Source organism: Dipodomys merriami, unplaced genomic scaffold (genome assembly GCF_024711535.1).
Source record: "Dipodomys merriami isolate MVZ:Mamm:240054 unplaced genomic scaffold, mDipMer1.0.p SCAF_160, whole genome shotgun sequence".
Classification (NCBI taxonomy): domain Eukaryota; kingdom Metazoa; phylum Chordata; class Mammalia; order Rodentia; family Heteromyidae; genus Dipodomys; species Dipodomys merriami.
In genome coordinates, this window is record NW_027202938.1 from 726,746 (window position 1) to 753,136 (window position 26,391).

Below are 26,391 nucleotides of genomic sequence, written 5' to 3' on the forward strand. Positions count from 1 at the left end.
ATTGTCCAGAAGTAGAACAGCATGAACCCATTAAAACACTTCAGTATGTGCTCAGGCACAGAGGAAAATGGGAAGAAAATGCTCTCAGATATAAAAGTCACTTTAGGGTGATTATAGCTTTTTATACATTCCAGCTTCTTTTTAGTATTGTTGGACAGTTTTTCATGGTAATGAATATTGGTTATTTTTCCCTAGAAAGGGATATTAATTCATAAAAATATTCACAAGTCCTTTTTAGAAACATATACTAAGATTGATAATTGCCTAATCCTCCCATAGAGATTAGTTTTATATACCAGTAAACAATTGAGACTTTCAAGTGAATCTTACCTCTTTCTGCTGCTTGGAGTCTCTTCACAGCATCATTTAATATGTTTTTAAGAACATCCTTTCTTGAGAGAGCTCCACTCACACGCCTGCTGGTGTCAGCTACAGCTGCTTCATTGCCTATGGAGAAGCAACAGCAAAATGTACCACTGGGTTGAAGACGCCTAGCAAAAGTCTCCATTGAAACAGTGTAAATCCTGATCAACAATAGACTCATATACAATATTCTGACTACTCTGTAAATAGAGCATCATTTCACCATTTACAGCAAGAAGTACAGGATTGCAGAGAATTTGTAACACCGGTTGGGAGTGAGTTAAGATACCATAATACTAATTTCTTTGAGAAATAAAGCCAGAGATATGATGAATCACATCCAACAGTACAATCAATAAAAAACTGAAATTTACCTCTTTGATGATGAGTGATTATATAAAAGTGTTTTATTTTATTTTATTTTTATTTTTTGGTTTGGGTCCTGAATCTTTGGCTTGTACTCAGTGCCTGGGGACTGTCCCTGGGCATTTTTTTTTTTTTGGCTCAAGACTAGCATGTACCACTTGAGCTATAGCCCACTCCCAGCTTTTTGGAGATAAGAGACTCATGGACTTTTCTGCCCCTGTTGGCTTTGAATCAAGGACCTCAGATCTCAACCTCTGGAATAGCTAGGATTACAGGTGTGAGCCACTTCAATAACATTTTAATTAAATCTAGCATATAACTAGAAAAGGGTACATGTTATAAATCCCTAGCTTGATGAGCACAGACAGCATTCAGGTCATGAAAATAGAACATTATTAGAATACACCACGCTTCTTGGGAGTCTACACTTACCCAAGAATGGCCACTATTCTGAGTTTGATCTCTTTCTGCTGTTGTCTGGTTTTAAATTCTATTAAAAAACATGATTGATGGGAAGGTGGCTCAGTGGTAGAGCGCTTGCCTTGCATGCATGAGGCCCTGGGTTCGATTCCTCAGCACCACATAAGCAGAAAAAGCCGGAAGTGGCACTGTGGCTCAAGTGGTAGAGCACTAGCCTTGAGGTAAAATGCTGAGGGACAGCACCCATGCCCAATTTTAGGCCCCACAATGGAAAAAAAAGATATGATTAATAGAATTCCCTTTTGTTCATATCCATACCAGCATTTGTTATTGTTAGTTTTTTTTCATATTGGCCACTCTACCTGGGATTAAGTAGAATCCAGTGTTGTTTTGATTTGCATTTCCTAAGGCTAGAGATGTTGAGTATTTATGTATTTACTGATACATTTTACTTCTTCTTCTGAGAAATATCTCTTTAAGTCATTAGCCCATTTATTAATTAGGTTGTTGTTCAGGGTTAATATTTTTAGAGTTTGATTTTTTTGAGCTTTGAATATATTTTGTATATTAGAGCTTTGTCTCATGTATAACTGATAAAAATCTTTTCCCGCTCTGTGAGCTTTCTATTTAGCTTGTTAGTTATGTCCTTTGCCATGAAGAAACTTTTAAGTTTGATGAAATCTCATTTATCTAGTCTTTCTTTGATTTGTTGTGACTTTGGGTCTTTACTTAGAAAGTTTTGACCTGTACTTAGGAGCTCTAGTGTTTACTATCCCTTCCTGTAACATTTTCATAGTTTCTGGCTTTACATTAAGGTCTTTGATTCATTTTAAATTGTTTCTGTGCAAGGTGATACAGAATGATCTCATTTCAGTATCTGCATGTGGATAGCAATTTTGTCAGTGCCATTTGTTGTAAAGGCTGTCTTTCTTCCAATCTATGTTTTTGGCTTTCTTATCAAATATTACATGGCTATAGGTCTATGGGTTTGGTTGGAATTTAAGCTTGTCCAACCACTCTGGAAAGCAGTATGAAGATTCTTCAAAAAATAAACATAGATCTTTCCTGTGACCTAGCAATTTCAATTCTGGGCATTGATCCAGTAGAGCACAAACAAGTCAACACTGCTACCAGCACAACCATGTTCATTGCAACATTATTTACCATAGCCAAATATTGAATCAGCCCAGATACCCCTCAATGGGTGAATGGATTAAGGAAATGTGGTATATCTCCTCAATGGAATTCTACTTATTCATCAGAAAGAATGATATTGTACCATTCATAAGGAAATGGAAAGACTTGGAAAAAGTTACATTAATTGAAGTTAAGTTAGACTCGGAGAAACATAGGTTGCATGTTTTCCCTCTTAAAATGTGCCTATAAACACATTAGATGATAAACAAGGGGTTACAAATGAATTAACTATGGAGAGCACACATAGTGTAATTCTTTAAAAAGAGTTGTCAAAGCCCAACAAAATAAGTACCAGGAAATGAGTACTTGCAAGATGGGAAGATGGGGCAGAAGCGTGTGGTGTAGAAGAATGGAAGGGGGAAGGGAAGAGAATGCAGGCAAAAATTCACTGTATATACCACAGAATTGAAAAATATAAGGGAAAAGGGAGGTTGGACTGGGCTGAAGATGTGGAAGTGATGCCACAGATAAAGATGCATTATATATATAAACTGCTCTGCTAAATGGCAAAAGATTCAACCTAAAATTAAGAAAAGTCAGGGAGGAGGTAAGTTGGGAGGGGTGGGTGAGGATGTTGAAAGAGGAGACATTGATCAAGATGCACTGTATTTATAAACTGCTTTGGTGAATGGCATCCTTTGTACAACTTCTTGAAGATAAAAATACTTTAATAAAAGATGGCTTGGGGCATAAAAAGATATGATTAAGTACTGTAATCTTTCATTTTTTGTTTAGCATTCTAAGATTATTAGTTCTGATACCTTATAGTTTCAAGTCTTCCAACTTACATTCTTCAAGATTATTTCTTTTGGCTATTAAAAATCCCTCCCTATTTTCTTTTTTTACATTTTATTTTATTGTAAAAATGCTGTACAGAGGGGTTACAGTTACATGAGTAAGGCAATGAGTACATTACTTGTCCATCCTTGTTGTTGTCCCACTATCCCTTCCCTCCCCCACCTCCCACACTCCTCCCTACCCTTTCCTACCCCCCTTACCTCCCAACCCCACCCTCGCCCAAAGTTGTAAAGCTTGTTTCCAATATTCTGTCCTGTTGTTGCAATGGGTCATCCTTTGTCCTTGTTTCAGCATTTTGTTATATCACTTCCCCTCCCCAGATCAGACAAATGTATATACAAAATGCAAGGTACCAAAATCAAGTACAGTGACAACAGAGCATATGCTATAGGGAGAGAAACATTCAAAGGAAACAAACAAAAAAGAAATCACATAGTACATTTAACACAATAAAGACAGACTTCTTGTGTCCATATCTTTCCTCCCTATTTTCAAGGAAACTCTAGAATCATGCTACTGACATACACAGACCCACAGACACACAGACTCACAGACACACAGACACACACACCTTATAGTTTACTTGGTATAGTGTTACATTTCATCTGTAGTTAACTTTGGCATCAATAGTAATTTTTGCCAAGTGAGTCTTCTCCATAAATATGGTATTTTAAAATATTCTTAAATTATCTAATATTCTAAATATCATCTAATATTCTAAATTATCTAATGGCTAAATATTCTAAAATTATTATAATTTCTTTTTTGCCACTTCTGGCACTTGAACTCAAGGCCTGGGTACTGCCCCTGAGCTTCTTTTGCCTAAGGCTAACACTCTAAACACTTGTGCCGAAGTACCACTTCCAGCTTTTTCTGATTTTTTTTTGGGGGGGTCCATTCATGGGGCCTGAACTCTGGGCTTGGGCGCTGTCCCTCAGCTCTTCAGCTCAAGGCTAGTGCTCTACCACTTGAGCCACAGTACCACTTCTGGCTTTTTTTCTTTTTGCTTATGTGGTGCTGAGGAATTGAACCCAGGGCCTCACACATGCAAAGCAAGCGCTTTACCACTGAGCCACCTTCCCAGCCCACTTTCAGCTTTTTCTGTTTATGTAGTACAGAGGAATTGAACCCATGGCTTCATACATGCTAGGCAAGCAATCTACCATTAAACCACATTCTCGGCCCTCTTAAATTCTTTAAAATATTCTTAAAATATTCTTCTTTAGACTTTAACCTCTTATTTAGATCATCTTTTCTTTAGAGCTTCTTATTCTCTCAGTAATACATAATAGTTTTTGTGTAGATGTACAAGATACTAGCACCTTTTCATTAGTTTTTTCCCCCTTATGAGTTTGATTTCATAGCAAATAGTGTGATTTAAAAAAGTAGTTTCCAGTGATTTACATAAAATTAAACTGGATTTTTATACATTGAATTGTAATGGGCATATCCTTGTTTTGTTTCAAGTCTTTGTGGAAAGAAAGGCTTTAAATATTTTACTGCTAATATGTTTCCTGAATATTTTTATTCAGTAGATTATGAAAGTGTCCTTGTATTCTTGGTTTACTAAGACTTTAAATAATGAATCATGAATGGGTATTTCTTTATTAAATAGTTTTCCTGTATTGAGGCGATCATATGAATTTTCTCATGAATTCCATAAAGTGATGAATTAGTTTTAAATGTTAAATCAACTTTGAAATTCTGAAGAAAATTCATCATGTATTCATCATGTATTACCATATCTGTATATGCTACATTTGATTTGTTAATATCGACAGGATTTGTAACTCTGTACAATAATTGGGCTTGCATTGTTTTTCTTTTTATCTATTTTTTTCAGGTTGTAATATTTAAATTTTGTTGGCTTTATAAAATGAGATGGAGAGATTTATCCTTTCTCTATTTCCCAGAAAGGATTGTATACCAGTGTGTTGTTGTTGTTTTTTTTTTTTTCCCAGTCCTGAGGTTTAAACTCAGGTTTGGGCACTGTCCTTGAGCTTCTTTTGCTTAAGGCTAATGCTCTACCACTTGAGCCACAGCACCACTTCCAGATTTTTCTGTGATTTAATTGGAGATAAGAGTCTCACAGACTTTCCTATCCCAGCCGGCTTTGAACCATGATCCTCAGATCTCAGCCTCCTGAGTAGTTAGGATGATAGCCACTGGAGCCCAGCTCAGGTTGCTATTTATTATTTAATTATTTCAAGTCATTCAGGTGGGGGTGGCGGCTGAAGATTTCTTCATGGGAAAAATTTATTTGCTGATTAAAGTTATTATGCTTTTGTATACATGTAGTTCTATTAGATCTTATGTTCTTTGTAGGTCAGCTTTGGTCATTTTTTTCTTACAAAAAGACTTGTGCCTATTACTGCAAATAACAGTCCTTGAAATAATGAGTAAGAATATTCTTAACTGTTTTTTGGAAATCTTGGTAAAAATAGGATAAAATCTATTTTGTGTTGGATGTTTATCAGAAGAAATGTCTCATTAAAAGTGTGTCCTTTTGGAATTGGCTGTCTAACACAAACATTTTCTATACAAGGTTCATTTAAATAGCAGCTTCCTGAGTTTATTGTGCATTGTTAACTGTTTGATATAGATAATTAATTAATTAATTAATTGCCAGTCCCAGGTCTTGAACTCTGGACCTGGGCACTGTCCCTGAGCTTCTTTTTGCTCAAGACTAGAGTTCTACCACTTAAGCCACAGTGCCACTTCCAGCTTTTTGTGAGTAGTTTATTGGCGATAAGAGTCTCACAGACTTTCTTAGCCAGGCTGGCTTGAGCTGCTATCCTCAGATCTCAGCTTCTTGAGTAGTTAGGATTACAGGCGTAAGTCACTGGTGCCCAGCTAGATAATGAATTTTAAAAGTTGAAAAGTAAGTCTACTCATGATTGAAATTCATTTAGGAATGAATAAATAGTAAGCTAAAATTATAATGTTGCTCAGCAAATGATAATGGTTTAAGATGAAAACCTGAATTGATATCACAAACATGATTATTGTCAAAAGGATATAGTCTTATAAAGTCCTGAACCACATAGTCCTACGTCCCTTTCCACTGTCTCTTTTATGAAGAGATTTTAACCAAAAAAGATCATGAAATAAGTGACTAAATCTGTAAAATATTCAAAGATATGGATACAGAATGATTTGGTAGACAATATGGTACTCTGTGTGTGTGTGTGTGTGTGAGTGTGTGTGTGTGTGTCGCACATACGCTCATGCACATAGTCCTGGAACTTGAACTCAGGGCTTGAACTCAGGGCTGGGTGTGGTCTCCAAGCTTTTTTTTTTTGTCATGGGTCTTGAACTCTGGGTCTGGGTGTTTTCCCTGAGCTCTTAGAGCACTCTATCACTTGAGCCACAGTGCCACTTCTGGTTTTCTGGTGGTTAATTGGAGATAAGAGTCTCACTGTTTATTTATTTATTTATTTATTTATTTATTTTGTGGCCCGGGGTGTGGGGGGGAGAGGGCTAGCCTTGAACCTCAATCCTTAAATTCTCCCTCCAAAGTAATTAGGGTTAGAAGCTTGAGCCATAGTGTTTGCTCATTTGTATTTTTCTTCCCTATCTCATTCTTGAATTTGTTTGGTTTAGTTAGCAGCTACATTTCTATGCAGTCAACTGTGAAACACAAGCTGCAAGAAACCCAAGTAACCAGACGGCTTTGTGACACCTTGTCATCCTGACTGACTCTCAGAAGGATGATCCATTCCTATAGAGCAGAATATTTCAAGGGCCTTCTGAATTGCTTAAGGATGATTAAGAATAGTTTTACAGTTAAGTGCATATTTAAAAATTAGTACTTGGTTAAGATTCTATTAATCAGTGGCTATGAATCTATTTGACGAGTAAGAATATTCAGCATAGATTAATATGTTTCCATGTAGTTTTTCCAGATACAGGCTATTTTTCATTATAATTTACTTTAAAACATCAAAGCAGGAGCTATTGGTGAATAATTCAGTTGCAGTATTATTTACTTTTTAAGCCTAGATTTTAGAAATCTCTGAATTAGGTGTATGAAGGAAGGAGGCAGAAGGAGGATAGACAGGTGAGATATTTACTGATATCTGCTTGATCTTGGAGTTCTCTGGCTTGGTTGAGAAGGTTGTCACTTTCATCTCTATGGTAAATGATCTGAGTATCAATCCCACTCACAGCCTACAAGGGAAGTGGGGAGAACGTAAGAATGACAACAGAAGAAACATCAACTTACCATAGTTTTAAATGACACAATGTATCTGCTAGGCACTGAGCCAAAGCTTAATTTTCATAGTTTAAAATTAGGGTCAAATATGAACATGAAAAAAACAATGCCCTTAGAATTTTCAGGATAAGTATTTGGATTTCTCAGGAAAATTCTACATACCCAGAACAGTGCTCCATCTATGGCTCCCTCAGAGTATTTGTGGCATACAAACTACTTAATAAATGATACAAGTAAGAAAATAATCTGAATGCACATATAAAGCATACCCTTTATCATTAAAAATTAGTCTTCAATACATTTTTTTCAGGAACTTGGGCTACTAAACAATTAAAGAAACTAGTATTCACTGGTTGAAATACACATAGTTTGGAAAACTTTCAAAGTGAAATCTTCATGGCATAAAATGGTCTTTTCTTAGTTGCCTTTCTGTCATTTTTACTTTACATTGGAAGCTCATGAGATGATACTGGGAAATAAAATGATTAAAATGGGAAAAGGTAACATATAGATCTATCTTAGAAAAGGGAAATACTTACATCATAAATTCTCTCAGTGATATTCAAAGCAAATTCCGCCTTTTCACTGGCTTCATCAACATAACTGGCAATATTTTCATAGACATTTGATGCATCCAAGGCTTTCTGCACCAGCCCATTCATATCCGAACTGTGCAAACGTCTGTTAATAGACCCATCTGTCATTAGTTCTCCGGTCTCCTGGGGGAAATGGGGCTGTCTTTAAGGATCACAGATGCCTCCCGATGATTATTCATCTATGGAAAGTTTTTCTGAGCCACCCTTGCTTAGGGGCGCATCATGTCAGCATTCCTTTGCCCATGTTACCTCCAACATGTCACCCCATTTGGGACTATGGCAGCTGCTGCCTAACTAAAGCTGCTGTAAAAGGAAAGAATCATGTATTTATATGGTGGTGGTCAGGTGAAGACATGAACCTGCGGTCATCCTCACCAGCCCCTTGTCCGAATCAGCATCGTTACTCTCTCTCCATAAGAGATGAGGCTGAGAGAGGAGGCACATATTGCTCTGTGAAGATTTGCCTCAGTCTGACCTCACCTCTGCCCTCCCTCTCCATGTTCTCCTCCTCTTCCCCTTTTTAGGTGTACAGTTCACTGATTATTAACTGATCACCTACCATGCACTGGGCACTCTCACATATGGTGGCTAAGATCAGTATGGCCTCAAATGATGGATATGAGGTCTACCAGTGATTAAGTCTGTAAATGCTTACCATCCTGCACATCCAGGAAACTTCAGGTTTATTATTATAAACTGCTTCCTGAATTGGAATTGTAAACTCTATGTGTGTCTACATAATTTATTTTATCGCCAAATTAATCTTATTCCTCTATAATACAAACATGACTCTGAGTTCCACAGGTCATCCTCTATCTTTCATCTCAATTTTATGTAGTCTTCAACTCATCTGTTCTTTGGGGATATTTTCCTTTAGGTTGTAAATACTTAGGCCAATGATCATTTTATTCATCAATAAGCTTTCGTAGCTTCTCTGTGACCCAAGCAGGAGATGACATTGCACATTTCCTGCAGACTTCTCTTTTCAAACCACCTGAACCATCATCTCAGTCCACTGTTTTTGCACCTCTTCCTTTACTGGTCCACTCCGGGATTGCTCTTTTAGGCTCTGAGAGACTTCCTCTATATTTCCTCAGTGATTTCGTGCTCTTCTTTCCAAGTTTGCCAACCATTCTATCTCCCTGGTGGCAGGACTAATTTACCTATTAGGAAATTTGTTTTTTTTTTCAAAACAAAAAAATGTTTACTCTTCCATTTTTAAATGAGAAGAAAATAAATAGGAATAATAAAAATGCTGCTGCTAGTCTTTCTACCAATGTAGTTTAAATTTATTTTAAGGAAAAATAAGACTAATTAAAGCAAAAGTGGGTATGGCTTATGAAAATAATATTCTAGCTTGCATTGTAAAGGTGGCTCTAATCCAAAATGCTTGCAAGTTCTTCTCCTTATTTCCCCTGCTTCCTAGAAATGGTTCAGAGTAAAACTTGAGAAGGTAGATAAAAAACTTATAAAAAGAAAAAAGCTGAAAAGGGACAAAATATTACAAATATTTATAAATATGTTTTAAGATTTTGCTGGCTAGGATATTAGAAGTAGCAAAGAGCTGGAAACAAAGACTTTATTACTTTATTGATATTGCCAGGCACAAAACACACTGGATCAATATTTTAAAAGTGCTTTGGAAATGGAAGCTTCTCAGTTAAATAAATCTGTCTTTGTTGGAGGACAACATGCACATTACTGTGTCTATCAAACACACTAAAAATTAACATTTTAAAAAGGAGATGTCTATAAATTTGAGTGTTTTCATGACTAGTTTCAATCAGACATACACTAAGCATAAAAGGACTTCAGGATGATTTTGAATTCTGGTTATATTTTATGTGCAATGTGTAGTATGTCCTTGGAAGCATTCTGGAACACTCTGTAAAGTGTGACTTAGAGAAGCTATGTTTGGGATCTTAGTCAGTGGGACATAGTTACAGTGATGATGAAGGAATGACCAAGAGGGCCATAGGCTGGATCTTAAAACTAATTCTCATCTATCTATCTATCTATCTATCTATCTATCTATCTATCTATCTATCTATCTATCTATCTATCTATCTATCTATCTATCTATCTATCTACCTACCTACCTATCTATCTATCTATCTATCTATCTATCTATCTATCTATCTATCTATCTATCTATCTATCTATCTATCTATCTATCTATCTATCTATCTGTCTATCTATCTACTATATTATCAAAACCAGCATTTTATTTAAGTCCATTTTGTTGCCTTCAGCAAAAGCACATTTCCATCCAGGTGCCAGTGGCTCCTAGCTCCTCAGGAGACTGAGAACTGAGGATCATGGTTTGAAACTAGCCTTGGCAGGGAAGTCAGTGAGATTCTTATCTCCAGTTAACCACCAAAAAACTGGAGGTAGAGCTATGGTTCAAGTGGTAGAGCACAAACCTTGAATGAAAAAACTAAAGGACAGAGCCCAAGACCTCAGTTCAAGCCCCAGTACTAACTGGTATGTGTTCATGTGTGTGTATATGTATGCATATGTAAGTGCACACATGTGTGTGCACACACACAAACCACATTTCCTAGGGGTATAACATTGGGATAGATATAACTATTTCACACACTAAGACTTTAGGTCCTTCTTTCCCCCATTCCTGCCACGCCTCTGAGATTTCAAAGGGTGTTTGAAAAATTTGGCAGACAGGAATAAAAAGGTTTTGAGAAGTTAATATATTTTACTCATGGTCTTCATGAGTCCTTATTTCTCACTGCCAAATCTTTAGTCTTCCTCTATAATGATCTTATTATTTACCTATTATTTCAAGGTCATGAATTCAATTCCAGTTTTGCAGTATATTTCAATTAACATTAATTCAAGTGCCCACAGGGTGCAGGACTCTCTTCCAGACACTGTGAGAAAATTGTCAATTGATTTTTTTCTTCATAGGTGTTGAAATCAAATAGTTCCCACTGGGCACCACAGAAAGATTAGAGTACTTACTGGAAGTCAGTTATTTAACAACTTCCAATTAACTTTACTTAAGATACTTGGGTGGGGAAAGCACATGTTGTAGATTAAATAAGTCAGTGATGATGGAAGAAATGTATCATGTGAAGGGTCTCATTTAATGCCTCTCATCAAATTGCCTTAGGCCACCCTATTAATAATGATTGACCTGGCCCCAGACATCTGCACTATTCTCCAAAAGGCACAGGCCTCTAACCCAACAGACTAAAAAACAACAAACAAAATCTCTCTCTACAAAACAATTGCAATAAATGATGACTGACTCTCTGAGTGAATTGTTAAGAAACCAAAAAATAAGTAAACCCAACCCCAGCCCACCCGATCCTAGTAATTCTGGCATGTGGCACTTAAGCCTTGTAGATATCTGTATGCCTCACATTAAGATATTACCTGCCATGATAAAGGCAGAGAAATGGCTCACAAACAGAGAATCAGATATTCATACTAAGAACTCAGAAGGCATAGGCCCTAAGAAGGTGGATATCATGGCAGGTAGATAACACTTCTCAATCCTAGCTCTCAATATTAATGGATTTAACTCTTCAATTAAATGACAGATTATCTAGCTGGATCAAATAGCAAGATCCTTCTATCTGCTGCCTTCAAGAGACACACCTTGCCCACAAAAACAAACATATTCTTAAAGTGAAAGACTGGAACAAAATCTACCAAGCAAATGGCCCCTATACACAGGTGGGAGTTGCAATCCTAACATCAGATAACATAGACTTCAAATTAAAATTAGTGAGAAGAGATAAAAAGGATATTACATACTAATAAAGGGCTCTCTCCTACAGGAGGATATAACAGTCCTAAACATCTATTTACCAAATACTGGAGCACCCAAATTTATCCAAGAAATACTACTTTCCCTAAAATCACATGTAAATTCAAAGACATTGATTGTTGGTGACTTTAACACACCAATTTTCCTGCTGGATAGATCAACCTGGAAAATACTCAACAGAGAAGCTCAGATCTAAACAACTGCATAGACCAAGTAGACTTAACAGACATCTATAGAATATTTCACCCAACAGAATCAGGATACATGTTCTTCTCAGCAGCACGTGGAACATTCTCCAAAACAGACCACATTTTAGGTCACAGAGCAAATGTGTCAAATTCAGAAACACTGAATTTATTCCCTGCATTCTCTCAGACCACAAGGGAATAAAATTAGAAGTCAACACCAAAAGTCACCAAAGAAAATCCTGTAACACATGGAGGCTGAACAACACAGTGTTGAACCACCAGTGGGTCATAGAAGAGATTAGGAAGGAAATTCAAATGTTCATGATATTTAACAAAAATGAACATACAAATTAGTAGGTCCTCTGGGACACAGCAAAGGCAGTACTCTCAGTTCCTACGTCAACAAATTAGAGAAATCTCAAACCAGCCATTTAATGATGTACCTGAAGCTCCTTGAAAAAGAGCAACAAGCCAAACCCTAATCCAGTAGATAGAAACAAATAATTAAAATTAAATTGGAGTTAAATGAATTAGAGTCCCCAAAAAACATAGAAAGAATCAACAAAGCAAAGAGTTGGTTCTTTGAAAAAATTAATAAAATTGACAGACCCTTTAGTAAATCTTACCAAAAAAGAAAGGAATACACCCAAGTGAACAAAATCAGAGATGAGAATGGAAACATCACCACAGAAACAACCAAGATTCAGAACTTTATAAGGGAATACTTAAACAAATGTGAGAATCTGGAAGAAATGGAAGAATTTCTAGCAAATATTGATATGTCAAAACTAAACCAAGAGGACTTAAACCAACTAAACAGACCTATATCAAGCATCAAGATAGAAACAGCAATAAGGGAACTCCTATCCAAGAAAGAGACCAGATGGATTCACAGCTGAATTCTACAAGGCCTTCAAAGCAGAACTCACACCAATACTCCCCCAACTCTTCAATGAAATTGAAAGTGAAAGTTCACCACCAAACTCTTTCTATGAAGCCATAATAACCCTCTTCCCAAGACGGTCAGTGACTCATCAAAGAAACTATAACCCATTTCTTTTTTTTCTTTTTTCTTTTTCCAGGGCTGAGAACTGAACCCAGGATCTTGCATGCGCGGGGCGGGTGCCCTTCCGCTGGTCTAAACCTCCAGCCACCAAAGACCCATTTCTTTGATTAACATCGATGCAAAACTTTTCAACACAATTCTGGCCAATCAACTTCAACAATTCATCAAAAAAAATCATACACTATGATCAAACAGGATTCATTTCAGGGATGCAAACTGGTTCAATATATGCAAGTCAATTAATGTAATTCATCACATCAGCATGAGCAAGGATAAGAACCACATGGTCATCTGTATAGATGCAGAAAAAGCATTTGACAAGATCCAACACCCCTTTATGATGAAGGCTCTGGAAAAACTAGGAATCCATGGAACATTCCTCAATACAATAAAGGCTGTATGTGACAGACCTACAGTCAGTATTATACTTAATGGCCAAAAACTAAAGCCATTTCCTCTAAACTCAGGAATGAGACAAGGATATCCACTCTCTCCACTTCTCTTCAATTTAGTATTAGAATGCCTAGCTACAGCAATAAGACAAGATGCAAACATAAAAGGATTCTAAATAGGGAAAGATGACATAAAACTCTCCCTCTTTGCAGATGACGTGATCTTGTATTTAAAGAACCCCATGGACTCGAGCTGATCTGAAACTTTGGCAAAGTAGCAGAGTATAAAATTAACCCTCAAAAATCAATGGCTGTTCTGTATGCTAATAATGAAAAGAGTGTGGCTGAAATCAGGAAAGCAACTCCTTTTGTAATAGCCCCACAAAAACTAAAATACCTAGGAATTAACTTAACCAAAGAAGTGAAGGACTTCTATGATCAAAACTTTAAAAACTTGAAAAAGGAAATTAAACAGAACTGGGGAAGTGGAAAAACCCACGATGCTCCTGGATTGGGAGGATTACAATCATGAAAATGGCAATACTGCCAACATCTGTCTACAAATTCAATGCAATACCTGTTAATATCCAAACCTCATTCTTTAATGAAATAGAAGAAGCAATCCAAAAATTCATATGGAACAATAAAAGACCCCGAATAGAAAAAACAATCCTTAGCAGAAAGAAGAGTGCTGAAGGAATATCAATACCAAAACTCTATTACAAGCCATAGTAATCAAAACAGCTTGGTACTGGCACAAGAACAGACCTCAGGACCAATGGAATAGAACTGCAGACCCAGAAATGAACCTGCAGATATATAATCACCTAATCTTCTATAAAGGAAACAAAAAATTAGAATGGAAGAAAGACAGCCTCTTCAGTAAATCGTGCTGGCAAAATTGGTTTAACACCTGTAGAAAACTAAAGCTAGATCGTTATCTATCAACCTGCACCAGAATCCACTCCAAATAGATCAAAGACCTCGAAGTCAAAGCAGACACCCTGAAATATTACAGGAAAGAATAGGAGAAACTCTAGGGCTCCTTGGTACAGGCTGAAATTTTCTTAAAAGAGACCCAGAAACATAACAAAACAAAGAAAGGTTGGACAAGTGGGATTACATTAAACTGCAGAGCTTCTGCGTGGCAAAGCTAGCAAGATCAATAGAAAGTCCATGGATTAGGAGGAAGATCTTCACTAGCCATACAACAGACAAGGGCTTCATATCTAAAATATACTTAGAACTCAAAAAATTAAATTTCCCAACAAATCCTCAAAGAAACAACAGTACCATTAATAAGTGGGCTAAAGACTTAAAGAGAGACTTCTCTGAAGAGGAAATAAGAATGGCCAATAGACATTAAAAATGCTCAACTTGGGGCTGGGAAGTTGGCTCAGTGGTAGAGCACTTGCCTTGCATGCCTGAGGCCCTGGGTTCAATTCCTCAGTACCACATAAGCAAAAAGAAAAAAGCCGGAAGTGGTGCTGTGGCTCAAGTGGTAGAGCGCTAGCCTTGAGCTGAAGAGCTGAGCGACAGCGCCCAGGCCCAGTGTTCAGACCCCACGACCGGACCCAAAAAAAAAAAATGCTCAACTTCTCTAGCCATAAAAGAAATGCAAATCAAACTACATTGAGATTCTACCTCATCTCAGTTAGAATGGCAAATATCAAGAAATCTAATAACAACAGATGCTGGAAGGTAATGTGGCCAAAAGGGAATGCTACTGCGTTGTTGGTAGGAGTATACATTTTCAACCACTCTGGAAGGCAAGGTTCCTCAAAAGATGACAGATAGAGCTCCCCTATGACCCAGCAATCCCACATTTGGGCATTTACCCAAATGATCACAAATCAGTTCACACTAAAGCTACCAAGCACAACTATGTTTATTGCAGCATTATTCACCATAGCTAAGATATGGAACTAACCCAGGTGCCCCTCAGTAGGTGAATGGATCAAGAAAATATGGCATACACACACACACACACACACACACACACATACACACATATGAATTCTATGCCTCCATCAGAAAGAATGACATTGCCCCATTTGTAAGGAAATGGAAAGACTTGGAAAAAAATCATATTAAGTGAAGTAAGCCAGATCCAAAGAAACATAGTTCCCATGGTTTCCCTAATTAGTATATGTCTAGGGTAATATTAACAGATGAGCAGAATAGCTCAATAGCTATGTACACATGACCATATAAGATGATGCTAAATGAAATGAACTCCAATAGCTTTTTGTTTGTTGTTATTTTTAATGTACTATATGATTTTTTTGTTTCTTTTGTATGTTCTTCCCCCTATGGTATATCCCCTCTGTATTTGATTTTGGTACCCTGGGATTATATATACGTTTATCAGAATTGGGGAAGGAAAGGGGGACAACAGAATGGTGACACAAAGGACAAGGGGGGAACCAATGCAACAGCGAGATACACAAGACAATATGTTGGAAATGATCTGTACACTTGGGGGCTTGGTGGGAGGGAAAGTAGGAGAAAAATGAGGGAAGGGGTAACGAGTTTGACAAGAAATGTTCTTATTACCTTACTTATGTAACTGTAACCCCTCTATACATCACCTTGACAATAAAAAAGATGTTACCTGCTCAACTCATCAGCTTCTTCCTGAAGGTTGCGGGCATGGTCAATAGCTTCTTGGACTAAATCATGACTGAGGTTGCTAAGGTTAGATAATGTTCTTTGTAGTTCATTTTTGGCTCCATCTATTTCTGCATAAATTCCTGATGCATTCTAAAGAAAAAGCATTTAAAATTAAGTGAATCAAACTTAGAGGAACTTTGACCATTTTCCTGAGGAAGTAGACACATAAAAATAATCTCTACTCTTTCGTATCATGAAGTTCAGTACATTTCAGACTTAAAATACTGTAAAAGTAGACATTTAACCATTTCTCCTGCATTTTCATCTCTTTCTTCTTTACTGATTGTTTCCTTATGACTCAGACATTTCTGACATTTTCTTTCTAAAAATAAGACTAAAAAGAACCCTCTCATTATCTGCACATCTCCTTTTTATTCTACTACCTCTTTCTATTCTCATTAAAACAAAATCTCCCAAAAGGTTGTTTACATTTACTGTCTCTATTTTTAACTTGTATTCCAGCCTTTGCAGTCTGGCTTCTTCCCAATCAGAGAAGAAGTTCACTTAATGATACCCAGTTATAAAATACAGGGGCCATCATTTGGCTGACTTCTTAGCTGAAATTCAGCTGTAAAGTGGCCTTCGTTGGTTTTCATCTGAACCCTAGACCTACAATCCTAGTATCCTTGTGTCACATTATGGTAGTCATTTTAGAGAATTATTTCACTTACCAGATTACAACAATCCTAGTAAGCAATAAGGTACTTCTAACTTATTTTTCCATTTCTACAATGTAGCACAGTTCTTAGCATATAGAATTTATTTTTAGAGATATATTGAACCTTTAATCATTTTGTTGATCATCTGTAGAATAATGCTTTGAAAAAAATTGCTTTGAATTATATAAATACAAAAAATATAGTATGGCCATTCCCCCTTTACTCCTCCTTTAACAACTATTTACTATCTACCTATTATGTGCCAGATCTTCTTTTAGGGGATAGAATTCTTATGAAGAGAGTCTCCACCCTTAAATAATCTATAATCTAATGGGAAGGTACAGATAACAAACAGGTAACTGGTCAAATAAATGAACAAGTTAGTTTCAGAAAGTAAAAGATACCTTGGATAAAATGCCACAGTTGGGATGGAATGGAGAATAATGGTGCAAGGAAACATGGGACAGCATGTACAAAGGTTCTGCAGCAAGAATAGGCACAGTATGCTTGAAAAAAGGAGAGGAATTTGGAAGGCTAGAGCACAGTGATAGAGGAAGTGAATAGGGCACGAAGTCAAAGAAGTGGCAAGCCCAGGTTGCTTAGAGCCTCATGAGCCATGATGAAATGAATGTGTTTTCTTATAAAACTCACCTAGAGGCTATAGTAGAAAACCTAATGCAATCTGATTCTATTTTTAAAGTATTTTTTTTCTACTGATTTGGGAAAGTATCTGAAGGGCAAGAAAAGAGGCAAATGAGTCAGGAGCCTTATAGCATTTGCACAGTTGGGTTTGCAATAGAGAAAGAATTAAAGTTTGATATATGACAGATAAAATGGTAAGGTTTTTTTTTGTGACCCACAACAGTGAATTTTGACTTGAAAATGTCATGTAAGCATTTTGATAGGTGATTTTGGACCTCAGTGGAGGTTGGTTGTAGCTAGAGGTGGAAATTGTGAGCTTGTCACTTTGTGATCTGTAAAGCCAGGAGGCAATAAGAACAGGTAGAAAAGAGTGCTCAGCATGCCCTACTCAGCCATTCATTATCTAGAGCTGGTATCAGTAAGACCAACTGCCAGATACAGCTCAAAGTCCGTTTCCACATAGCCCTGAGCTAATAATATATTTTACATTTTCGGAGGGTTGCAAAAACAAACAAAAAGCAGAGAAGAATAAGGTACAGAGGCTAAATAATGGCCTGCAGGGCCTCAAATATTTCCAACATAGAGAACAGAGAGAATAGCATCAGTGAAGAGCAATGGGATCCCTCGTGGAATGGGCTGAGTTCCACAGCAATGGTGGGCTGTGCTGGGAGTGGAAAGAGCATCTGCAAATGACTTGAGACACTCTGCTATGAAGCGAGTGGAGAAATGGGCAGAAGTTACAGGGAACTAAGCTTTCTTCTTTCCTTTTAAAAAAAGATTTAGCTATGATTTATTTAATTATTATTTTTTGTTTATGTGGTACCAAAAAATTGAACCCAGGGTCTCATGCATGCTAAGCACGCACTCTGCCACTAAGCTACAGTTTCAAGCCTCCATTTTGTCTCTTTCCTTTCTCTTTCCTTTCTTTTCTTCTTTCCTTCTCTCCATTTCTTCTCTCTCTTACTTTCTTTTTCTCTCTGTCTCTGTCTTTTAAATGATTTTCTCCAACTGTTTTCCTCTTGTATTTGAAAACTAGGATGAACCGGAATAAGTCTATGTATTGACAGGAGAGAGTTGGATTGGGAGGGATGGGGCAAAAATGATAAACGGGTGAAATTGATTGCTTGCTTGATTGATTGTTGATCATGGATCCTGTACTCTGGGCCTGGGCACTGTCCCTGAGCTCCAGCTCAAGATGAATGCTCTACCACTTGAGCCACAGCGCCACTTTCGGTTTTCTGGTGGTTAATTGGAGATAAGTCTTTGGACTTTCCTGCCTGGGCTGGCTTTGAACCATGATCTTCAGATGTTAGCCTCCTGAATAGCTAGGATTACAGGTGTGAGAAGGGCAGGGGTGACATTTATGGAGATATGTTGTACTCATAAATTGATTTGCTGAATGGTAACTCCTTTGTAAAACTACTTACAGGTAATAGAATATAATTAAAAACAATTTTATGATTGTAGAGCAGATGGAGGCATACCTTCAGGAGTGGATCTCTGTCACTCTGTTTTCAAGGTGAGGAAGACTGGGATTCAGAATGTGTTGTAGAAACAGTCAGAGAAGCGTACTTACATATAACAAGAAGGGATGCAGAAGTGTGGCTACAAGGGCAGAGAGATTGAGAGGAGAAACGAGGGGAAGTCCTTTGTTTGTTTCTAATTTTTCAATCAAGCATGAAGTATTACAACCAGTTCAGAGAAGTGGAGGTAGGTTTCTTACCAGTATGGTCAGGTGCTTGGGTGTATGATCCAGGGTTAGGATTCCCAGTTTGACAACATTGTGGAACAGGTAGATATGGAAATTAAAGAATTAAAGGTGTGTGTGTGTGTGTGTGTGTGTGTGTGTGTGTGTGTGTGTGTGTGTGTGTGTGTGTGTGTGTGTGTGTGTGTACTGGTCCTGGGGCTTGAACTCTGTGCCTGGATGCTGTCCCTGAGCCTCTTTATTCTTTTTTTTTTTTTTTTTAGAATTGTTCTTTTTTATTTTTATTTTATTTATTTTTTATTTATTTTGGGTCCGGTCATGGGGCCTGAATTCTGGGCCTGGGCGCTGTCCCTCAGCTCTTCAGCTCAAGGCTAGCACTCTACCACTTGAGCCACAGCGCCACTTCTGGCTTTTTTTCCTCTGCTTATGTGGTGCTGAGGAATTGAACCCAGGGCCTCATGCATGCAAGGCAAGCTCTCTACCATGAGCCACCTTCCCAGCCCCGAGCCTCTTTATTCTTAAGGCTAGAGCTCTACTACTTGAACCCCAGCACCACTTCTGTCTTTTTTCTGATTAGTTTATTGGAGATGAGAGTCTCATGCACTTTCCTGTCCAGTCTGGCTTCCAACTGTGATCCTTAGATCTCAGTCTCCTGAGTAGCTAGAATTACAGACGTGAGCCACTGGTGCCTGGCTCAAAGATATTTTTTTTTTAAAAGAATGAATATATTAGTAATTTTAGTTGTTTTAGGAGAGAGGAAAGGAGATGAAATGGGGCAAGGGAAACTTGATGTAACCATGGAATAGTTGGCCTGGTCGTTCTAGAGTAAATGAGGTGAGAGGTTGTGCTTAGGGAGAGAGGAGCTTGAAAGCAGTATTTTGGAGAAGGAATTGCTATTGCTGACTAGAGCTAGGCAAGGTCACAGAATGGGAACAGAGAGGGCTGGAGGAAAAGCTTGCCAGAGAGAAGTGGATGGAGCTAGAGGTCAGACTATTGGTGGCTTATCCACAGAGACCCTGATGATACTAAAGGAAGTGGTGGCATTGGAGGTAACAGAGTGTGTGGTGCTGAGGTTGCCAGCGAAAGGAGATGGCAATCAGACCACTTTAATCTGATATTCTTTCTAAATGAACTAATTTTATAATCATTTTCTTCCATGAGCTTTGGGAATTTTTTCCTCCTAAAAAGGTTTTTTGTTTTTGTTTTTTTTTTTGAGAAGCATGTATTTATTTATTTTTTTATACAACATAAATTATTATTATTTTTTATTTTATTTTATTTTATTTTTTTTTAATTGTATTTTATTTTATTTGAGAACATACTGTACAAAGGGGCTACAATTACATGGGCAGGATAATGGATACATTTCTTACCAAGCATTGCAGCCTCCTCCTTTGTTTACCCTTCACTTCCCTTCCCCGCCTCCCCCCTCCCCCCACCCAATTTTACCCCCCTCCCCCCACCCAATTTTACCCCCCTCCCCCCACCCAATTATACCCCCCTCCCCCCCCCCCCCACACCGGCATTGTAAAGCTGGTTTTGACATGACATTTTGTACTTCTCATTGTTGCAACAGGTCCACCTGAATCCTTAAACGACTTGTTTGTCCCCATCTACTCCACATGTTATACTGACATCAAATATAGTGAAAACGGGGGTTACACTGTGGGGGAGGGACATACAAAGCAATAAAGAAATAATCTACAACATAAATTATTTTTATTTACTTTTTTTTATTGTAAAGATACTATACAGAGGGTTACAGTTACATGAGTGAGGTAATGAGTACACTTCCACTTCCTCTTGAACATTGTTACCCCCTCCATTGTTTTCCCCCTACCATCCCCTCCCTCCCTCCCTTCCCCAAGGTTCTTTTTTTTTTTTTTTTTTTGATTGTGATTAAGTGATTACTTAATTTCCGGAAATTCACAGTATTGTGGAATAATGATGCTCATTTAAAGTCACAAGTTCATTCTAACTTTCCTGGAGCAAATTGTCTATCACAGTCTGTAATATATAACGGTGCTCATATGTTATATACCATATATGTGATCAGCAGCATGGGGATATTTAGTAGTGGTTCAACCAGATGAGTGGGAGTTCTTTGTTTCTTAAGTCCTGTTAGTTTTGTCATATCAAAAAAGGTTTTTTTTTTTTTACCTTACATACCTTACTGTAACCCCTCTGTACACTATTTTTACAATAAAAACTGCTTGATAAGAAATGTACTCATTACCTTGCTCATGTAATTGGAACTCCTCTGTACAGTATGTTCACAGTATTTTTTAAAAAAGAAAAAAATGTATTTCAAAAAGTGTGTTTTTAAAAAAAAATTTGAATACTTGCTTTATTTAGCAAGTGCTTTATTTAGCTTTTTGAGTAAAGAGTAAATAAGGCAGATCCAGATTCCTTTACTGATTATCATCAATTGATTAATTAGATCCATAAACTCTGCCTCATGTTTGCAGATACTCCACACTTGAGTGACACTTCCAGGCTGACTTCTTACTGGTTATTTTTGAGATAGAGTCTCAAAGCCTTTTCTGCCTGGGCTGGCTTCAAACTACAATCTTCAGAATATTAGTTTTCTGAGTAGTTAGAATTATAAGCATCAGCTACTGGGGCCAGGCTCAGCCTGATTATTTCGTTGGCCATTCTGGAGGTGGATTCTCAAAGATTTTTCTACCTGGACTGGCTTCAAACTGTGATCCTCATGATCTCAGCCTCCTAACGTGGTGAGAATTTACAAGCATGATCCACTGACACCCAGCAATATTTCTAATAGAACTTTCTGCAGTGATATCTGTGTGGTAAAATACAGCAGCTGCTGGCCACATGAGGGCTTGAAATGTGACTAATTCAACCCAAGAATCATTTTTCTAATTTTATTTAAAGTAATTTAACTGTAAGTAGCCATATGTATTTACCAGCCACAGTATAGTGTGAGAAACTGGAAAAATCCTGTCACGTGGTCTGTTTAAAACCTGCTAACTTGATAGATTTGATTTTGATCTTTCTCCTGTGTCCCTAGGCCACTGCTATAGTGTTGTCACTACAACTCTGAACATGTAGGTATGTCCTTACCTTTATTATATCATCAAGTTCCATAAGGGTCAGCCGAGGGGTTGACAGAGATTCAGCAGATGCACTCAGAGACATGTTTACCAGTTCCACCTTTTCCTGCACTCTCTCATGTTGTTTCTGCAAGAAGGAAGAACAAAGCAAGGGTGAGGGAGAGAGACACAGTCTGTCTTTAGTGAAAGCATCAGGGATAATGGTTTATGCCAACCTGCTGTTTTTGAGCTTTGGACAACTCTGGTTCATTATTGAATTTTCTATTCACCTTTCAAGAACACTGCCTGTCTGATATTCAGTTTTTTTCATTTACATAACATTTCATTTACATAACATCAGGATCTCAAAGAACTAGTATCCTAGAAAGAACATCATCTCTACATACGTTAAAGTGGGACTATAAACACAAGGTTGAGTACAGGCTTTTTTTTTTTTTTTGCAGTAATTGGAAAAAGATTTAATTAAAAAACACTTATCATGTCCTAATTCTAGTCCTGGAAGAGATAGTTCATTTGGACAGGAACAAAATATTTACATATATAGGGAGAGTGGGGGAGAATGATGAAAGGGGTAACTCTGATCAAGATGTATTGCACATATAAATGGACATATAAGTTGAAACTCCCTTGTAGAACTACCTGAAGATAATTTAAGAATACATTTAAGCAAATACAATTCTAATGTCCATTGAAAAATTAAAAAGGTCTCTATTATTGAAGCATGACCTTGTGGTCTTGCTTCACGCTGCTCTAAGTTATTTATGTTAGCTGCTCAGAATTTTTGAGGAGGGAAATTACAACCATTTTTTTAGGTCAATGCTTGAATTTCTACCTTTGCTTTGGGGTCTCAGAGGCAGGGCTGTTGTGACTGTGAAGAGGCAACATGAAATGAGCTTTAGGATAGAAAGTAAAGGATCTATTTTACAATTTGAGTAAGAAGTGTGTTGAACTTGCTTTACCAATAGTCAGTTAAATGAGAGGTGAAACACATGTTAAGGTGTAATGTAGGATAGCATGAAATTAATTCTAGACTCCTACCTATAGAAGGACAGACTTTAAGACTTTCATCCTAATGTCCTTTCTTACTCTCTGCAGTTTTTTTCTGATTCAATGGAATGAGGACTGAAAGCTGTCTTCTCCAAATACATTTTTACAGGGATTCACATAGGCACAGAGCCAGAAAAGAATCACATTGGTGCTTCCTCTTGATTCAAGGACATTAAAAAATCCCTCTACCAATATCCATCAGCCTAATGCAGTATGAGTATCTGGAGCCAATTATTCATATCTTATCTGGAGCCAATTATTCATATCTTCACAAGGAGAGGTCCTTATAGAGTGCTACATAAACAATAGTGTAAAACATGTGTGTGTAATGGGAGGGAGGCTAAAGGGGTTAGTGTGATTTAGCTGTAATTGAGCTGTTTTCCTTTTATGGGGCCTGAGTTATGAGGCCCTCTATGAGCTCTTGTATTTAGGTTACTCTAAGAGAACATCGCTAACACTCAAGTCAGAGCTGAACTTCAAAGCTAGGTGCTAAGGGCACTGTATGATAAACTTATTTGTAGTAGTTGAAAAATGATATATTTCCAGTTTAAGTCTTTCCTCCACTTTTCATATGTAACATTAGCAGCAAAATTAGCTTGGAAACAAGCTCACAGAAAGATGACTAACTTGAATGAAAAGGGTTCTGAACATCAATAAAGATGAAAGTAACAGTATTAGCAGTATTCTACAGGCTTCGGTACCCTTTCCACATAAGTAAAAGAAAAGAATTTTTTTTCCTGATCCTAAAAATCTAGAAGAGTCTTGGGAAAGCAGAGAGTTGGTTTATGAGAATTCCTAAGCAGATCTTTTTAAAGGAAATTTAACTTTCTTTAAAATTTGGAATCTGATATTCAACAGAAAGTGATTTTTAAATTATTTTATTACCTTTTCAAGTTAAAAAAAGGATGACAAAATAAATAATGTAATTATTAGTTGTGTGGAGACTTTTTGCACAAATCAGAGTGCTTACACTTTATGGGTATTTTTAGTTTGACATAAAGACTGAAATGTTGGTTTATTTCTTCCTGCACCATGCTGTAGGAAGTTTAATAGAAAACCGTGAAATTAAAACTGTTCTTTAAAGCATAGAAATAAATTCCAATAAATCAGACCCACCCAAATCAATTTGTTATAGGAATAATGTAAAAGCCAAAAGTTGGTTTTAAAATTCCCTGAAAGTTTCATGATACTTAAATATACAAAAGCAGGCAAGAGAATGTTAATGTTAGTATTTAGTCAATTAGAGGTCCAAATTAATATATAAAGCATACAGTATTTATAATCCAGAAATAACCAGCATATTCAAATCATATCTGAATTATACGGGAATATTCCATGTCTTTATCAGTCTGTCAGTAAAGCTAATGAAACATGTGACATATTTTGTTAGGTGCTAGGAAGGTGATTTGTGCAAAGTCAATAAGGTGTTCCCCCTTTGAATGCTTACAGTCTAGTAGACTAGGTCTACACCGCACACACACACACACACACACACACACACACACACACACACACACACATGCTACACATTCAGCAATTAATCTAGGTGCCTCATGGATTAGAACATAGAAGAATTTATGACACATCTGATGAAGTTTGGTGATCCCTGTTGGAGTTAGACTTTATGAATGGATAATATCAGTGTGGAATGGGTAGAGACTCCTTGTAGTGGTCAGGTTATGAACTTGGCATTAGGATTGTCTACTTGAATTTGTCTGCTTCTGATGTTTATGAGTAAGGTTTTCATGATAGGGATGTATGTATGTATGTATGTATTCTAGTTTTCACTGAATTCACAGAGTTAAAAGACAGTAACAATGTAGGAACTACTGAATTTAGTTAAGTAGTTGAGGTACTTTACTAAAGTACCTCCATCTGCAGAGAGAGCTACTTAATCTAACATAAAGGGTAGACAGAATTAGGCATAGAGGGACAAGCAATGAACAATGAGCAAAGGAAATGAATACCACAAAGTAGTATACTAGTGGCTGGGGTTTTTAAAGAATGTTTGCTCGAATCACCGATGACTAGAAAATTTACCTTCTTTTCATAGGAAGCCATAGAAGGCTTTCAAATCAGGTTTATCTGTTGTGTCTACAGAGCTAGAAGGATTCCTTGAGATGGGATTCTGAAAGGGAAAGAAGCCAGGAGAGTAGAAAAGAAGGAAGGAAGGAAGGAAGGAAGGAAGGAAGGAAGGAGAGAGAGAGAGAAGGAAGGAAAATAGGAAGGGAAGAAAGAAGTAAGGAAGGAAGGGAAGAAGGAAGGAAGGGAAGAAAGTAGCAGAGAAGAAAGGAAGGAAGGAAGGAAGGAAAGAAGGATGGAAAGAAGGAAGGAAGGAAGGAGTAAAAGGTCCTCAAATGAGGAGCCTGGGGACTTGGTAGGGAGAAAAGATGCTTCAATAGGAATGGCTTGATTTTTTTTTATTTTTTATTATCTTTAAGTAATTGTACAAATAAGTTCCCATTCTACAAAACAGCACATGAGCACAAAGTATCTGACAACACTGTCACCCATCTCTTGAATGGGTTGATTTTTTAGCAGGTTAATAGCAGGACATACCCACGTGAGTATTTCTGCACACAGACACCCACATGGGTGCCATGGGTTCAGTTATGAGTAAGGATGCAGTTCTCCAAATCCCTTCCCAGGACTGAAACAGTGAGATGGGGTTAAGGGGATAAGGACAAAAGGGTGGGCGTTGGCTGATGCCAAGTATAAAGGTGAGGGAGAAAAAGGAGAGATGAGAGGGGCTTTGAAATGCCTCATGCTATGATGTTCTCTTCCTGAAAATTTGCTCCTGCTGTTCATTTGTGCTCAGTAGATAGTTTGTTTAGCAGAGCTAAAATGAGGCCTACCATCTGTTCCAATCACTAAAATGCCAAATTCCTGGTATCCACATGCATAAGATTAAAAAAATGTTGCATAAGGCAAAGTTTAATTAAAAGCTCTTTTGGCATCTATTTACTTATTCACTTTTAGAACTCAAGTCTTTTCATATGTGTACCATTGTCCACTTATTGCTTATTACATTTACCAAGTCCTATGTGGACCCCGCCCCCCCCAAGGCACACATTGTTATTGATTGGCTGCTAGCAAATCAGTTGCTTTGTGTCTATGTATTTACTTTGGTTCATTGTGCATAAGTCCTTCTCCTGTTAGGGACTCTACTAAAGACTTTTGATGAAAGGATCCAGCC

At 37.3% G+C, this 26,391-nt stretch overlaps 1 protein-coding gene across 3 annotated transcripts in view; it reads right to left on the bottom strand.

Annotated features, from left to right (window-relative positions):
* Nucleotides 1-26,391, bottom strand: part of Lama4 (laminin subunit alpha 4) — a 174,511-nt gene that overhangs the window by 35,608 nt on the left and 112,512 nt on the right. For all 3 annotated transcript variants that reach the window (XM_070024772.1, XM_070024773.1, XM_070024771.1), the window contains 5 exons: nt 22,159-22,275; nt 16,010-16,158; nt 7,900-8,041; nt 7,218-7,314; nt 331-447 (listed from right to left, as the gene is read on the bottom strand). In XM_070024772.1, coding sequence (XP_069880873.1) covers nt 331-447; nt 7,218-7,314; nt 7,900-8,041; nt 16,010-16,158; nt 22,159-22,275 — 622 coding nt within the window. The remainder of the gene's footprint in view (nt 1-330; nt 448-7,217; nt 7,315-7,899; nt 8,042-16,009; nt 16,159-22,158; nt 22,276-26,391) is intronic.